At 32.7% G+C, this 19110-nt stretch overlaps 1 protein-coding gene across 1 annotated transcript in view; it reads left to right on the forward strand.

The window, feature by feature from the left end:
• LOC129800789 (glutamate receptor 1-like) overlaps positions 1–19110 on the forward strand; it is a 119353-nt gene that overhangs the window by 51960 nt on the left and 48283 nt on the right. Inside the window, exons 4-6 of the mRNA XM_055845428.1 lie at positions 7361–7490; positions 9768–10021; positions 16122–16286. Of these exons, the coding sequence (XP_055701403.1) occupies positions 7361–7490; positions 9768–10021; positions 16122–16286 (549 nt within the window). The remainder of the gene's footprint in view (positions 1–7360; positions 7491–9767; positions 10022–16121; positions 16287–19110) is intronic.

A 19110-nucleotide genomic window follows, 5' to 3' on the forward strand; every position in this document is an offset into this window, starting at 1 on the left:
TCTGTTTGGGCTCATTAAATCATTCCTAAATAACGATTTTTCAAGGTTAAAAGTTTAAAAGACCATAGAGAGTGTATTTCTCAACTTAATAGTATCTTTTTTGGGCTAGATGGAAAGGTCTTGGATTATCTGACTGTATTGAAGTGGTTCGAATCGATCATTCTGAACCGGTAATGAACCGTTTCATAACCGGCAACTAATTTTTATCCCAAAATTAATTGCATTGTTCCAAAGCTATTTCGGGCGATTTTTCAAGTAATTAATGGAACAGTTTAAATTGGGTGTCAATCGGCAAACGGTAAATGATCCGAAAGTATATTTGAGGTAGGGGAATGTAGGTATGGTTCGCACACAATGAACCTTCAAACGATGCGAATTTTCCCTTTGTTTGAATAGAGAGATGGTTTTCCATTTCTCATATCGTTCCCCCATATGGGTCATTTAAGCAAAGGACCCTGGAATGCCAAACTTTGTACGGGAAGGATGGCTTGAATCGCAATTTCGAACAATTGAAAATGTCGAGGGTATTAAGTGGCCTATATTCTCAATGAATGAAGTAAAGGTGTTTAAGGAGAATCGTAAAAATGAAAATGCTAGCACAATGGGCAGACAGTATCTCCCTAAGATCCGCAAAAAACCGCTTTCAAGAAGAACTGTATCAGTAACAGTCAAGAGCTGTTCTGACAAGAGCTACTGAAGCTGAACGATTTCCTTACCGCATTACGATTGCGGATGAACACTTTACGTAATCGGATTGCCCTAAAAGGATATTGCCCACAGCCCAATGTAAACTGCTGCAGATGCAGCGCAATGATGGAAACGCCAGGGCACGTTCTTGAAATGCATCCCCCGTGTACCTTATGGCCTCTACACATTGGGAGCAATTTTTGTCAAAAATTTCTTTTTTGAAGGAAATTCCCTGCAGCGTTGTAGGGGGAAACGTCAAATTTCTGTCAAAAACGCAATTTTTGACGAAAATTGCTCCCAATGTGTAGACGCCTTTATACAAAAAGAAGGCGAATTCACTGCCATGAGAAAATTCGAGATTTTTTCACTTCAGAAATTCCCTCACAAATCCAGAAGCAGCAATTATGAAGGATGGTCCAATCGATCTGCCGTCTGGTTTTCTTCTCAGACCCGACCTGATTTTAAAAAATCGTGAAGAGTGCCATATGGTCGATTTCAAAGTTCGCTACGAATATCCCTTTACAAGGATCCTCAGTGACCCTTTCATTTTTACCAGTGTTTAAGACTTCGCATAATCTATGCCTCAGAACACTTCGAATTTTGCATCTGTTTCAAATTACTAAATTTTCTAAAAATAATCACTATATCACGAGATCTGTTATGATAATTATAAATAAGCATTTTAATTAAATTTCGTGTTTCTCTCGAACTGGATTGCCTAACGCCTAACTATAAATGTTTCACCGATTCCAATTAGTGAAATGAACCAATTAGTTATAGATAATAAATAGTAAATAATAATAAAGAATTAATTATTTCACGAAATTAGTTTAATCTCTGCGGAGTCTCTCAATTTATCAACTCAAAATTCAAAACCTTAGATAAATAGGGGCAGGCTTTCAGGCTTCGCACACTCTGATTTCGAACATTTCATTCTTTTCTCATATTCTTTGAATGAATCTGATCTAGTAACAATATATTACAATTTTAAGTCACACATTTTCTAAAAAAAATCGGTTGAGAAATAGGCCTTCCGAAGTGGTTAAACTTTGATCTTCGAAAATTCGATATCGAAATGGTTTTGAAACATAGATGTCCAAGGACGAAATATGCGCCTTGACTACCTCTAAAACATATTCGAAAATGAAAGAAATCATAGGAGCCGTTTTCGACATAAACCAAAATAGGTTAGGGTAAGTGTGCCAAATTCCGGCCAGCTTGCAATTCTGGCCACCTTTTTTGTTCCTCGAATTTTCATGACTTTTTAGTTTTTACATACTCCAGAAATTATACAATGCAAAAGAATAACAAAAAATGTAGCTTCGACAAACGAGATGACGTAAAAAAAAATTTAAAGAATTCTCGAAGGGTAAGGAACTATGAGAATGAATATGGCCGAAATAGGGCACCAAAGCTATGTCTACATTTTTATTAATTTTAAAATTTGGCACACTTACCCTATACCCCTTTTGTAAGATCATCGTATGTTTTTGAAATGTAAAATATTAGCGTAATCATATCATTGTATACATATCACATAATCACTTTAAAGGAAAACTTTGCATATAAATAAGAATCCAAGCGTTCATAAACGAAAGCTCTGATTGAGCAAAACTTCCTCCGGATTAGATTTAAAAAGATACATCTCCATTTCTTGGCAAAGAAAATATTGTACAACAAATTTGTATAGAATCGTTGTACAAATTCCCAGCTTAATATTAAATTCTTGTGTTCTGGATTCCTCATCAGGAAGAATGATAGAACAATAAACACTTGACTGGGGAAGCGACAAAAGCCTATACTTTTCCGGGAAAGAGAATTAATTCAACAATGAAAATCCCATTTTTCCCACCATTCTCCAGACAAAGATTTTCTCTTTTTGCACAAAAGATTTTAGTCGTTCATTTTGAGGAAGAATTTTGCTCTGACGAGAGAAAAAGCAAGACAAATAAATAGACTTTTGGGAGTTGCTAAATATTTTCCAATGAAATTTTAATGCTTAACTACACAATGTAAGAGAGGTTCTTCAACCATCAGCATTATTTATTTACTCTTTTGTAAATTTCTTGGTAGAACGATTGAAAAGCCTCCTAATGAGGTATTTGAGTGTTTCATTAGCATTTTAAAATTTAATAACCTTTTGTCTTCTCGTCAAAGAAATTACTCTACACATTTTAATTGAAAAAATAGAAAAAGTGCATTTGCAGAGGAGCACAAATTAACCTCTTCAAAAATAGAAAATTCCTTCTTAAACTCAAAAAGAACCCTCTTGTAAGTATCAGATGGTGCTTGAAAGAATCTACGAAAAAAAAACAGAGCTTTTAACCTCATTTTAACACCCCATGTTCGTTTTACTCATTAATTTTATGGAAAAGAATAAGTTTTCTTTCGTCTTACTTTATCGCGGATATCTCAGACATTTAATTTTATGACTTTAATAAGATTTTTTTTCCTCTTCCTCATGGAGAAATTGATGTAGTTAATTCTCCTCTGGAGGTTTCCTTCTGCCCGTAAAAATGGAAAATCGCGACTGAAAATTGCCAATTTAGGGCAAATCAGTCGGAAAATAGAGGAAACGATCTCTCGTGAAGAAAAAAAAACTGAGGAAGTACAATGTGAAGAAATCTTGAATTTTTAAGATATTCTTGAATTAGAGCTTCTGTTGAATGTTTTATTAAATGGCGAATTACCCAAGTAGCACATATGCTTTTTTCAGCTAACTGTGCTCGAATATTTCGAATATTCAAAATGCTGTATCATTAAGGAGTGAAATGGGTTTCCGATCAAGGGACCCCCCTTGATCCGAATACTTCAACTAAGGCGGTCTTCAGACTAGAAAGACTCAAAATCTTAAATAGCGAACGATTTTATTGCTTTTTGAAAACATAATAGGTCATTTATCTTTAATAATTCAATTTTGAATTAATTTTTTCAAAAAACTCTGTTTGATAAGAATAGTAGATAAGCCATATGGTAAATACTTAGGTTTGACGCCCGTAATAACCTTCAAAATTTTATTAAAGATCTTAAACCATATGACGAAATCCTTTACGGTCTTCTGGAATTTGATATAAGGGAAACTGGAACACTAGTAAACATGTGGTACTACGAAAAAGCCAAAATCCAGAATAGAATGGTGTAAACCCTGAAAGGGACGAAATTATTCAAAGGATAATGTGTTCCCAAAACACAGAAAATTTCCCTTTCCCTCCATTACAGGTGGGTGCAATCGTTCGAGTATTTATAACTCTTTTAAGAATTCGAGATTTCGGTTTCCGGTATTTTGGTCAAGACACTTACGAAACACAGATTTTATTTCTATACTACTTGGACTATGTCTACTTTTTCTTAAATGGATAAGGACCATTATGGTACCGTAGATGCAGATGATTGTCCCGGGGTGACTACTCACTGCTATTCGTAAGATTTTTTCTTAATTCTAGCACTTAAGGATAGTCTTTACCGATCTGTCATGGTAGATCTGATCTGTGAAAACCATTTTTCAGTGCTAATATTAAAGAAAAGCTTACGAAGTACCAGGAGAGAAAAGTTAATCCTCATTTATGGTAATTTATGAATTAATTTCGGAGTCATACACTAAGTTTAATATCTATTTAAAAAATTACCGCGCTACGAACTATACGCAATATTTACTACTGCCCGAGTTCCCCTATGTCTTAAAATTTTTATCGTTTATCCAGTAATATTTTTGAGAAAAATGTTGACTTAGAATAGGAAATTAAGTTATTAAAGTTATTTTTAGTTATTGGAAACCACCGAATGGATAAATCATCAATCTAATATTCTTTGCACTAGCTCCTTCTCCCTCTCGGGAGTAAATGTTGTGAAGTCCCGTATAGAATTTTACTGGATCCTTGCCAATCGGTTTGTTGAACATCGTATTTTTTGGCACATTGCATTCCATTGCTGCTTCTTTTAGGGGTCATATGGATCTAGGCTGATACTCGAAAATAAAATTGTAAAATTTGGCAATAAAGGACTAGATAAAGAAAATTTATACTAAGAACTTCTAATAATAGATGAACCCTAAGGTCTCAAATCCTAAATAGAAAACGATTTTATTGGTTTTTATTATCTAAAGTTCTAAAGCCTGGCTAAAAGTAAATCTGGATGCCCCTCGAAGACCTCTCTACCATTTCTATACCAGTGGAAACCTAAATCTCTCTCTGTATATTGTTTACACTTGTATAAGGAACATCTGGTGTAAGTTTCAGCAAGATTCATCATCCGGTTGAAGAGAATCGCAATATAGACTTGAAAAAAGGAATAAAATTCTGAACAAAAACCTGAAAAATCCGGAGTAGTCGGAGTTTCAGTAAGCCAAAATGTTCAATTTGACAAAATCAACAAGTGCAACATAGTCATGAGCTATAGGGAGAATCTCAGTGTAGAAAACCCGTAATAGACCTTAAAAAATTTTGAAGAAACGTGTATTACCGTTCTCACGTCGACACATAGGTAAAGTTATGTTTTGGTCTGATTTGCCCATGTTGTTGAAGCATGGCATAGGACTAATATGTTTGATTTTGAATCAAAATTGAAGTAACCCTCTAAAATTTCCTGCTCTTCGATCTGTTCAAAAATTCTGGGTAATTGTCAGAAAGTGAGTTCAAATAAGGGACAGAGCAAATTAACAACGGTGAATAAATGCGTTCAAAGTTGTGGAAAAATGCTGATTCACAGTCAATTGCAACTGTGCAGAATTTTATCCCTTATTTTAAGTTCCATCTTACGTTTGTCTGCACCTAGATGATGAGTCTTGCTGTACCTTGCACCGGTTGCTATTTATAAAAGTGAGAACTGTATACTACTAAAGGATTTTGGTTTCAACTACTAGAAGGGATGAGAGAGTCTACGAGAGGCGTCCAGATATACTTTTAGACAGGCTATTATCTACAGTCATTGCCGAAAATTTCATATTAAACATATACTTCAGTCGAGATGGTTTTCACTTCCTAACATTCCCGTTTTTGGATTTATTCTTGGCGTTCCTGTATCAGACATTTTAGATACTATTTTTCAAGGGGCTGACATAGCTATGAAAATGTGAAACTATTTAACCTAACTACTCAAAATTAACATAATTTTTATTTCCTCTTTGTATTTTTTGATAATTTTCCCAACAATAAGTAAATTGAGCTAATCAAATCTAATGTTTTTTTTTTTGATACGTTGAGAAAACCACACAGAACAAGAGATGTCATGCTCGTAATACTTTTTGTGGTTTCAAATTTCATAAATTTTTGCAAAAAAATTAACATACAAAATACAAGAAATTAAAACAATGAAACATTTTATAATCAATTAAATTGTGAATATTTTAATTGCGTTATTTTAATTAGTTTTTTTTAAAAAATAATCTAAAAAGAATTGAAATGCTTTTGATACCTTGAACCGACACATTAAAATTAAATTGTAGAGAAACAATTTATTGATTTCACAAATTGAATGTTAATTAACTATTTTGGTTTTTTGGTTTTATTCTATGTAGTTGCATCTATCATTAGGGTATAACAATATCAAAATGAATGTGACAAATGTCTACATAATAAATTAATTTGTGCTGTTTTCGATCTAAAAGTGATGTTTTCTAAATTCACTCATTTCTTGCTACATGAAAGAAGCTTTAAGGAGAATCTTAGGCTTTCATTGCCAAGATTATTTGGCAAATTTTCACGAGATTAAATTGATTATTACGTTGAAATTATAACTCATAAAATGCACATTGGAACACTTTTAATAACCTCTTGGAAATAAAAGCAGATAAAAAATTTCTAGTATTCTCCTTTAATCAACTATAAGTGGAGAATTGGAATGCAATAACAAGATAAAATTTTCTGATTTAACCCCTTCGAACCATGGACCAGAAATACTGGAGGCAGAAAGTTCATATTTTGGAATTAGCTCCTTGAAAAGCATTACTCGTAGACGATTATTTCGAACAGAAAAAAATTATAAAAACTATTTATTTATATAGTGTAACTGTCTAAGAACACAAATAATCATCTAGAATGTAATTCAGGAAAGAGAATGAACAAAAATATTATCAAAATCGGCGCGATGTCTAACTTCCCAAGGGTAATTTCGTACCCAAGCACTGAGAGACTTTTCGATAGTACGTTTCTGTTTCTAAATACCTGTGATTATTATTAATCGAGTCGCGTCCTAAAAACATGCTACGTTAATGGCAAGTAGACTTACTGACATCAAATCCCCTACTCCACATGGGTCAGGGAACAACGGACAAATACACCAATAGGGGGTGGTTTGGATCACCTCACAGTCACTACCTGTAATTGAACAAAAAAGAAAGATAACTGAATTAACTAAGAATCGTCTAATTTGCATTTAATGTGCAATAGATGCAAAAGGGTTAACCGGAAACTAAAATGTTACTCCAAACTCCGAATATTGTTTCCCCATTTCCCATTGAAAAGTGTCAAATTTTGGGTGTACAATCTCATGGATATCATGTTTCAGTAATTTTTGAACACACACAAACCTCCCGCGGATGATTTAGCTGTTACTCGTAAAATAACCTCTTTGAAGCTATATCAGTTTCCCGGAACGTCCTGAAATTGAATTTCTCACCTCAAATTTCAGCCTATTGAATATTTTGGTGTGCAAAGTGAAAAATTGCCAATATTTCTAGGTGGAGAGTCCATCGTCAGGCTTCCTGGATTTTGCCATCAGCATGCGTCCCAATTACCACGAAGCCATAATCGACACAATCCGCTTCTACGGATGGAAAAAAATCATCTTCGTGTATGATTCACACGATGGTAAGGATATGAAATTGTTGTATTTATGGGGGTATTCATCTGCAAAATATTTGTACATTACTCAATTTTCTGTGAACTATTCCTTCTATGTTTACTATGTTGTATATTTAATTGTCAGGCTGAACGTTTTAGTACAAATTTTTTAGTACAGGAGAGTGCGAATAATGATAATGTTCCATGGGGAAATAGTTCTTTTCAACAGTTTTTCTTAGTACATGACTGATGTTCTCAAGGGCTTTTACATAATTGACTTTACCACGTATTAGATCCTGTAACGACCGTTTGACGATTTTAGAATACGCTTAGATCTTGGGAATGCAGTCGAGATGGGAACCAACATAAAAGCAGTTGATTATGCAAAAACTGCAAAAACTGCAGATGATTTTTCATTGGAATAGGACAACAATATAATTGTTGTGGAATACCAAACAAGTTTATAGTGAAGAGCTACTGTGGTGTGCTTCTTAAGATTAATTTTAGTACAGAAAATTTAAACAGAAAAACAGGAACAATAAATTCTAAGTCATTATTAATTTGGTGTGAATTTTTAATTCTAACCCTTCTTTTTATTGCTAGAGCGATATAATTATTTTAACAGTCCGTAGAAAAGTTTTAGTACAGAACAGAATATTAGTACAAAAATTTTTATATTGGTCTTTTATCATGGCGTAAGTAAAGAAAGAACAGGAATACAAGAAAGACTGAAACATTTTAAGGAATATTATATTTAGAAAGTTTTAAATGAATAATTTTGAATACTGATAAAGAACTGTCGTTGATTTCTTTATCAGCTTGATATGTTAAAAGAGCTTTAGTGCACAGTACTAGTACATTTTTTTTTGTTAAATTGCCCTAGCAATACAGTAGAAATTTTTTAAAATATAAATCTTTATTAATTTAAAAGGAGGTTTTCTATTTTGATTTCTGCTATCTTACACAAATTTTTAAAATAACATATTATAACCTATATTTTAGTACTAAAACCTTTCTCTACCTTCACAGTATTAAATTTCTATTTTATATACCTTTGACTGGATCGAAATATCTCAATTTTGTGTTTTTCCCACTCATAGAAAATCTGAATGTTCTAGTGATTTTAGTACACAACTTTAGTACTAATATGTCTATGTTTTTATATTTTATTTACAACCTTTAATAATATAAATATCACGGTAGGTTCTAACAAATTTTGCACTTGAACTTAATTTTATATTTTTTCAACAAGACATAGCTACAAATGGGTACTAAATTTGAATACATTGATATAATATTGATTTATTGGTGATCGTTCCTAATTATATTTTAATTTTTGTTTGTAGAATACAGAAAAAAGATGCACTTAATTGAATTTTAGCACATAATAAAATGGTTAATACACCTATATAGTTTGGAATTCGTATTTTTCAGTACTAAATTACTTTTGAAAGAAAATGTGATAAATACTTTCTCACTTCTTTTTTTCTTTACTTTAACCTGAAATTGAGGTTAAAAGAAAACTTAATTCTGTTCTATTTTTTTAATCATGCAGTACTAAAATATCGATTAAAAACCATATACTCTAAGAATTTTTATAACTTTAGTAGGAGAAAGAGTCAAGATATTCACCAACATATGTTAGATAGTATATTTTAGTACTCATATTGTCGTGATAACTGGTCCTTGAAGGTCTCTCATGATATAAAATGTGCTTAAAAATTATTGGTAATATCTGCAATTTTTAGATTAGATATTTAACACAAATTTGATGCTATAAGAAAGAGTACTAAATTTCAGTCAGATCTGTACTAAAATAATTATTTTCTCGAAAAATTTAATTTAATTTATTTGATGTCGAAAGTACTGGAAAAAGAACATCTATCTTGATTTCTTTTTTATCTTAGAGATATCCTTTACATAATTGTAGTGTGAGTACTAAAATCCTGATCTAAAATATCTGTGTTCAAGCACAATATTTCCAGAAATTTTTGTAGTTTAAATCGAATAAGGATTGTAAGGGTTAAGCTATTGTCATTGTCAACTACTGTGAAATATTATATTTTAGTACAAATATTTTCCAGATAAATACCCTTTGGTGGTCCCTCATGATACACACTTAATATTTAGGATTATAATGGTAACTCGCATATAATCTCTCTTGATATGACTTTTTGTATATATGTGAAAGAGAAATGAGAATAGGCGGGTGAATGGGTGCTAGATGAAGGATGGAGGATGCTGGAAGGACAAATCCCATGACCTTTTCTCATTCTCTTCTTTTTTGCTCATCCATCCCTGCAGGACTTTTACGACTCCAACAAATCTACCAGGGCCTCCAGCCGGGCAATCAAACATTTCAAGTGGAAACTGTAAAACGCATATCGAACGCCTCGGAAGCGATAGAATTCCTTCGAGTGCTGGAAAATGTGGATCGCTGGTCGAGGAAGTACATCGTTCTCGATTGCTCTACTGATATGGCTAAGGAGATTATCGTGAATCACGTTAGAGACATTTCGCTCGGCCGTAGAACTTATCACTACTTGCTGAGTGGTCTTGTAAGTATTTTATTTTCCATCCGTCATAAATTGTGTGCCTTTTATATCCCCTTTTCCACTCACCCTTTTTTATTTCTTCCCTCATCTTTTCTTTTTTTATTGCTCGAACTCCGTGGAGACAGCAATTTCTATAATCAATCCACTTTTTGTTAACTGGACATTTTGAGCACGTACGCAACACGAGTCAAATTTGACATAATTTTGCTTAATGTGTGAACAGTAACACTGCTTGAAGCTAAACAATTTAAGATGGTTACTTGGAGTTTTATGAATATTTCGATGCTAATGATTTGTCATTGAAAACAAATAATAAGTGTTACAAGCAATTTACGAACGTTCTTTAAAAAATTTTTTGGTCAATTACTGTTAATCTGTCTGCGACATTAGTCGACAGCACTTTATAAAACTTACAGTTAGGCCATATTAAATAATTTCACAATTATTCATTTATTACAAATTTTCCAACTGCCAAATTTTCTAAAAGTTTAAACGCTGTGCATAATTAAATTTGGCGTTTGACGCCTGTCAAATAAGGTTAGTTCTTTGGCAACTGTCAGCATGGATTGGAGTTTGAAAGCCGTCAAGATTCCATGCACTTTGACAGCATTTAAATTTAGCAAAACTGACAATTGTCAATTTAGCTAAAAGTTTGACAAATATTTGTAAGACTTGCAGCGCGAAAGCTGTCAATTTAATTTGAAGTTTGATAAATTTAGAAAAAAAACCTCTTATTTTGACAGCCATTAGTATCTACTAACGCTTGACAGTTGCCATGATTCTATTGTATTTGTTAGCCTCCAAAGTTTAGAAAATCTTCCGACTGACAATATAGCCGAAAGTTTGACAAACTGCTCTCAATTTATTTTGAAGTCTGATAAGTTTGGCAAAAGCCTATTTCTTTGGCAGATATCAACATGGATTGGAGTTTGACAACTGTCAATTTAGCTGACAAACTTGAGCAAGACTAACAGTAAGACAGTTCTAAATTTAATTCTAGGTTCGTTAACTATAAAGAACAAGCTCTTACAAGTACTCTTACACAGTTTGTGAAAAGTACACATTTTTACAAATCTTACAAATTATTATATTTTAATTATAACTTATTACAAATTTTAAAATTACAAACATTTACAAATCAATCTACAAACAATTTTAAAAAAGTTATTTTTTTTACTTTTTATTTATTCCTAAATTCTGTTTCCTTAAGCTTATCTTAGAAATACTTTTAATAATTTTCTCCTTTCGTTCTGAAAGAGTTTTCAATTTTAAACTTTTAAAACGTGTTCAAGAGTGCATTTCTCAATCGATTTGGGCAAATTTGTATTCAAATGAAAGGCCTTTGAATCCCGGATAAGTTTATATTAGTAAATTGGTTATAGCCGATTATGATTCAATATTTTTCCCATAAATGACTTTTCATTGAATTTAGTATTTTCAAACATGTGCGCTTGTCATTTCGTACATTGTAGAGTGGTATTTTTGATGGTTTACAAGGTGTATTTGATATGTGTCCCTTCAGACGCTTCAATCGATTGCTCCGGGCGTGAATCGAGCTCACTACTGTGACAGTCGAGTAGAGGGTCACACCTCCCAAGAGCCAAACAGTCTTACCAATTGCACCACGGACCCCCTTAAGTAAAATAACTTTGCAAAATGCTTGGTCTCGTGAGAAATGGGGAGTACAACGGGAATTGGACAGCTCCGTAATCAATTTTTAGGGTATCGACTTAAGAAATTCGAGCAGTCAGCAGAGTAAATGTCACATTAATACTCCTCTTCACGATCCGTGGACACAAAAAAATCATGCTATACAAGACCTACCAAGGATAAATCCATCAGAGTGGCTCAATCCAAGAAATCCCGTGAACTTTGTGAGATTTTCTCTCCCTATTCAAGAGTTCCCTTGAAGTTCTAAGAATTAATGATCTCCTTTTTGCCTTCTTAAATTCTTCAGAAGGTCCTCTGAATAATCCTGAATTTTTCACACTCGCCCTGAGGCCACATTTTCCCATTCAAATTCAATTGATATTCAAAGACACCGTCTCTCACAGACATTTATTCACACAATCAGTGATTTTTCATCGTCTAACTTCAGCCGTTGAGAAAAGTTTTTCTCACAATTTAGCATAAGAACTTTTGCCATTGAAATCTACCATAACATACATAGAAAGTGATTTTTCCTAAAAATGAAAGGAAACTCTTTTTTTTCGCCGGAGATTTAGGAAAATGTTGGAAAGTGCTTAACGATGAAATTGCAATAATTTTTATGTTATTTTTTCTCAGCACAATTTAAAGCAACTTCCGCAGTTTATGAGGAGGAAATGTTTGAAAAATTTTATTAGTATTTATTGTTATAGAGAACTTTACGATGTGGTTCCGCAAGCACTTTTTTCGGAGCTTTCAGAGAAAATAAATTGCATTAAGTGAAAGCTTTGTTTTTCACAATGAAAATAGGTTCCCAAAAAAATTTCATTGTCAAAATGTTTGCAGAGGCTGGGTAATTTATATATATATTTTTTAAAATAAAATGTACGTATACAAACGGTAATTGTTCACCTTTGATACTGTTTTTCAAACAATAAAATATCAATTCAGCATCGAATTAAAAGCAAATATCATTCATTTTTGCATTAAAAATTTGATTTTATTAAACTCTTCTTTGATGAATATTTCCCTCATTGAAATGCACTATAACTAAATTAATAACTCTTTGATAATATGTGTTTTAAACAAGTGGGAACGGTATCAAACAATATTTTCCATCTGTGTAAAATTCTTTATTTAAAACACTATACCAAAATGTTGCAGAATAATTAAATTTTGATAGATAGAGAATTAAAAGAGGTAATTTGATGATCCAAAGGAAGCATCTCGTAATAAAGCCAGCGATAAACTCTAGATCAGCTTATAAAGGTGTGATTCTTTCTTTGAAAATTGGGTTTGTTGATAACTTTATTTGTTAATAATGCCATTCTATTGAATAATTACAAATCAAATACCTTTCTCTGACGTACTTCTGATTTTTAAAGTTATTTATCTACCTTTAATGGTTTAATGGTTTAATGGTTTCTGTGATAATATACATTAAATCATTTAAAGAACTGAAGGCTCGAAATATACAAAATTTGACATGAATAGAAGAATCCCAGCTAAAACTTTAAGCACTTATTAAACATCCAATAAACTCATAATTCAAAGACTTAATTTTAAGGAGTTGTACAATATCCAACTGCATAAAAAATAAATAAAAATGAGCGCTTTGTGGCAAATAGCGACATTAACATGGCATAACTCTGCTTTGATACAAAGTAACTTCATTAAGGCCTTTATACACGTCCTTAATTAAGTAGTTTTTATTAGAGGTATGAAAAGTAGGTTCACTAAGTACTTAATTAAGGACTTTTGGCTATGCACTTTTTAAGTAGTTACCTTAATTCCTACAAAACAAGTATTTTTTTATTTCACAAAAAAAGACTAAGAAACAAACACTTTGGGGAAATGTGCCAAATTTCGGCATAGTTGCAAATAAGCACCAAGTTTTAAATGCAATATTTTTAATATAAGGGAAGAGTACCCCGGATCGGAATGTTAAGAGACATGCTCCATATTTAGTTGAAAATATAATCCTGAAAACATTATTTGGTATTTTTATGTATGCTAATTGATACATTAGTGATCCCTTTAACTATATCTGTGCTTTTGAATTTTTAATTTTTAGAATAAATTAATAAAAAATATGTGTAATTGCAAACTTGCACTCTGTCTGTACCTCGGATCGTCAGGAATTTAATCAGGTGTCTCAGGGAAAATTGGTTTTATAAATTAAATCTGAGTTAATGCACTGTATTCTTGTGAGAGTTAAATGGTAAAAAAATAGCTAATAATTTAAAAAAAAATTATTTAATTTTAAGCAACAATGTCGTATTAACCTGACAATCCGAGGAACACTGCCGATCGCTGGTGCTCTTCCCTTATATTGAAATTTCTTGTTACTTCCTTTTCAGGAGGGTTGTATAGAACCTTGAAAACTAGTTTATTACCTTTGTTCTCTTCAAATCAGTTCTTAAAATATTGAAAAATTAATAAAAATATTGGACATTGCCTTGGGTAGTATTCCGACCACTTTGAGTGTAATACCGGCCACCTTGTTTGTGATTACCTTTTCAATTTAGTGAAATTCAATCGATTAAGCGTTTTCCCCTTAATCTTTCAAATTTGTCACTCTCTGTTAAATGAAATATCTGAGTTCAGTTTGAAAGTTTTCGACTCAATTTCACTAAATTGAAAACCTGTTCCTGTGCCATTTAGATCAAAAAATCTTTTTTTTTTTAATAGAAAAAAATGGGTTTTGACCCAGAAATAAAATTCATTTTGATCAGTTAAAATATAAAATGAGACTAGAACTAAATACTTGCACTCCTTTTAAATCAAGACAATTTCGTCAAATCGAAATTCACAATTTTTGTTTGATAAAAATCAATTATATCTAATATCAGTTTGAATGATTGAAAGGTAAAATTTAAATTGATTGAATCAAGTGATTTAATTCTCTAAACACAGAGGTGAAAATAGTTTTTTTTTCTTTAAAGAAAATAGATTTATTCACTGATCAAAATTGATTTTTTTACTGAGCAAATTTAGTTTTAGTGACCGAATTTGAACAATTTTTATCATAAAATAATAATTCTTAACAATCAGATGTTAAAATCACCATTGAATCATTCCCTTTTTTGGTTAAGCTTGATTAAACTCAATTCAGAACTACGGAACTATCGGGAAAATTTCGCGAAATCGAAATTCACAACCCTTTCTTCCTGAAGCGTTTTGAATATGTTTGTTCAACTTTTTGGCACTTAAAATTGTATTGAACTAAATTGAATATGTTGTGATATTCAAAAGTACCAGACGAGCGGAAATGAATGTGATAGGTATATATGCAATACGTTTGAACAAGAAGAGGATGTAAATTTTGATTATACTGTGAAATAGTTAGGGTAAGTGTGCCAAATTTCGGCATAGTTGCATGCAAGCGCCAAAGTCTCAAGTTTGAAATGTAATTTTTAAATACAAATTGATTTTTTTATTCTTTCTTTTGTAACAGTGTTGCTTGGAACCTTGTAAAGAGGTTACCGTCTTTATTTACTCTAAAATCATTCTTAATACATTTTAAAATGAATAAAAATATAGACATAGCTTTGGTGCCCTATTTCGGCCACCTTCATTCTCATAGTTTCTTGCCCTTCAGGAATTCTTCCAATATCTTTTTCACGTCATCTCGTTTGTCGAAGCTACATTTTTTGTTAGTCTTTTGCATTGTATAATCTCTAGAGTATGTAAAGACTAAGAATTCATGGAAATATGAGGAACAAAAGAGGTGGCTGAAATTGCAAGCTGGCCGGAATTTCGCACACTTACCCTATGTGTTATTCAAATCAAAAATAAACATATTTTCTTGTATTACCTTACTGTTCTCAAATGCTTCTGCATTATCGACTTTTCATTGTAGTGTTTCCTGTCATGACTGTTTGGTGATTTTAGAACCCGGCTAGAACTGGGGAAAACAATCAAGACAGGAACGAATACAAAGAGAAGTCGATAATGCAGAAACACTTGAGAACAGTAAAGTAATTCATAATACGAAATACAGGTTTAACTTTTCACTAAAATCTGATTAAAGAAGGAAAAGTCCCGTGAAAGTTGTCTGTTAGCACAGTAGCTGACGCAAACAGTGTTGTCTTCATTAGTTTACATAATTTTTCATGTTGTAACTGTCTCTTGTGACACGATAAGACCTTTTGGCTATAAATCGAAATTTCTCTAATTTGATAAGAGCATGGTTTCTTTAGTTGAACATTTTCTGTTGCTCCTAGCAGTTTTTCCTCTTTAGTGCTTGTGAAATTTGAGAGATTTGAATCTCGTGAAATTGGACTCCTGAACGTAGGAGATATGGAAATTGGGGAAACCCAACTCAGAAATTGTTAACAATAAAGTGGGTAGATGGGAAAATGTATCTCCCTTTCTTCCATTTTCCCAGAATGCAGCACTGACAGACGCCTGAGACGGATATTTAAGTAAAATTGTAATTTATTGTAATTCACAGATCATGGATGATAGATGGGAGACCGAAGTGATAGAATATGGTGCCATCAACATAACTGGCTTCCGAATTGTGGACACGACCAGGCGCTATGTGAGAGACTTTCTTGAGGGCTGGAAGAAGCTCGACCCAGCTACATCTCAAGGGGCCGGCAAAGAATCAATATCGGTAAATTACTTTTTCCGTCTTTTTTTTCTTGCTCTTCACCCATCCCTTATCTCATATCTTGTTCCCTTTCCCTTCAACCAGTCCACCCACAACTTCTTGGCGAATAAACTTTTGCCCTCATCCCATTCCTTAGGGATTGAGCATCAAGCATTTTTCATATTTTATCTGCCCAACAATTCGCAACTTAATCTCTTAACACATTGTGTTTGATAGTTAATAGAGTCTGTTCCAACTATTTGGCTGGGAGAAGAAGAAAAAATGCCTAATGGCGAGGGATTTTCTTTCTCATTTTTATCAGAAGTACTACAAGGAGGAAAAAAGCTTAAGGATGGCATTTAATAGAGATTGAAAAGGGAATTAATTCGAAATTGAGGGAAACGAGCACATAACTCTAAGTTGGATTCTTAATAATTTCACTTAATAGAATCCACTGAGAAATTCATGTTATATACGATTGGGCTTATAGGGGAAAGTGTGATACCTTCGGACGACTCAAATTTCGGACAACTCAATTTTTTTCTATGCTGATAATGGATTTGATCACATGACTTGAAATTGCTTTTTGAACGCAAAAATCATGAGTTTTCTCGAAAATTTAATAAAATAAGCCAAATTATTATGACTTTGAGCTTATTTAAAAAAAAAAAAAAAACAAGAAAAGGCAAAAGGAATCCACTTGCAACCTGTTTTTCAAGGAAATCACTATACCGATTTATACGATTTTATCGGATTTAGACAAAGGGTACAAAAGCGTTTTCATCAATCTGGAATAGCTTTTCCTTTCAGGAAATTTCGTTTTAAGGATCAAAAATATGCTTAATATCCTTGAAAAATCAGAATAAATCTTATTTTAATTCGATTTTGATGATTTTAAGAGGTTCAATCAGCACATAATCCGATTTAATTGATTTCTGAAATTTTTTTAATTCTTTTGTTTTAAGGAAAAGAAATTAAAAGCACCATCTGATCTTTTTAACTTTCTTATCTTATATTTATTCTTTCTTAATCCTATTTTGAAGATATTTAAAATTAGGCTTCGAGCAAAGATTTTCGAATATTCTGTCGATTTTTATCTTTTATCAATCTTTTATCCAAATTAAATGATTTTGAGTTTTTTTTTATAAAAATCATAAAATCTAACAACAAACATTTCAAAAGAGTAGAAGCGTCTTGTGTGAAAATGAATTTGAATGCCTTGAATTAATTTTTCAATTATTCTAAATTTTATACTTTTATGTTTTAATTTTTTTGTGTCTAATTTTTAATTTTTCAAGGTTTAATATTAGAATCGAATAGTAAGTTCTACCTTTAAAACATGCAGTATTAAAAATAGCCGAGTTGATAAAATTACACTTACAAAAAATATAAAACACATAAAAGAACGGTTCAGTGGGGCACCTTTGGGATACGGGCCCCGTAAATATTACCTCTTTGCTACCTCCTATATCCGCCAGTAGATTTTTCAGCGATAAACTTCAAGAATAAATCAGAATCACGTAATACCGAATTAAATTATTAACAGAATCACACACTTTGAATCATTAGAATCTCATTGGAATCACATTGAATAAACGGAATATAGGCACGATAGACACAAATTTTTGATCTTGAGTAACCCCTTGTATAATAGGTCACATTCAGTAATCGCTTTAAATGATAAAATTCTGGTAAACAGTATTGATTGTATCAAACCTTAAAATTAAGTATGTTTTACCCAAGAATGGGCCACGTTAAGAACAAACGGACTTGCCGAGTCCCATACTCCACATGAAACAATTACAACCAAAGTTATGGCCGTGCACGGGCCAAAACGATCCATAAGCTTAATTTTTTTTACCGAAATATCTGAGGTTAGCTATAAAATACTAAAATGTGAGCCCGATTCACATTATAGATAACATTAGCTCAACGGTAGGACGGACAATAGGGATTGTTTTTTAACGTAGATGCAGGCGATTTTGACCCCCTGCTATTCACGAACTTTTCTTTATTTCGTAGGACTAATCGGTTCCGCAGCTAAAGCCCCTGCCGTTATTATTAATCCCTAAAGACTGACTGGGTACGTAATGAACCGTATTTCTTAGGGTTAGCCCTTAGGGTTAGTAATCTCGTCGGGCCACAATATCTGGTACGTTTTTAAAGGTGGGCCTTACCGATCGGACATGGTAGATCCGGGCAAAGTTACCCCCGGAGATCAAAGTCTGTAGAATACAGTTCTTCTATTAAAGCTACAACGGTGATAGGTTAAATGTTGTGATTTATTTTCCCCTTCCTTGAAGTGGACGGCAACAGGATGTTCGTGGAGAGAGGGATCAATCTAGATTAGGTAGTGAGAGTAGGAGCGTGGAGCTCCGTGTTATGGGCTGGGGAATGGGTTATCCCATGGCATAGGGCCACAAGTCAACCACATCTACAGTACCTAAAGCAATCCCGATCGTTCGTCGATCCGGTCTTTTTTAGAGCATTTAATTCCAAAGCTACGAAAGATATCGATTTGTAGATTTCAGCCTAGATTGGCTCGGCCTCTATGGCGTGAATCGGGTTCGAACTTAAAATCAGTCATTTTGTTAGAAAATAATGAAAAATATTTTATCAAAGCTTAAGCACGATCAAAAAACATAAACTACTCTCTTTACTAAATTCTCGAGTTTATAAAAGCCTTACAAAAGAGGACTAGGTTGTCTGATAAAGATTTTACAAAAACTAAGGAGATTTTAAATAAGTTTGTCCAAAAATAGCCTAGATAAAACGTATTTGGCTTGAAAAAAGTATTGTTGATTGGAGATGAATAACAGGCTCAACCCGTTTTTAATTTAACCTAAGG

This window comes from Phlebotomus papatasi, chromosome 2 (assembly GCF_024763615.1).
Source record: "Phlebotomus papatasi isolate M1 chromosome 2, Ppap_2.1, whole genome shotgun sequence".
Lineage (NCBI taxonomy): Eukaryota > Metazoa > Arthropoda > Insecta > Diptera > Psychodidae > Phlebotomus > Phlebotomus papatasi.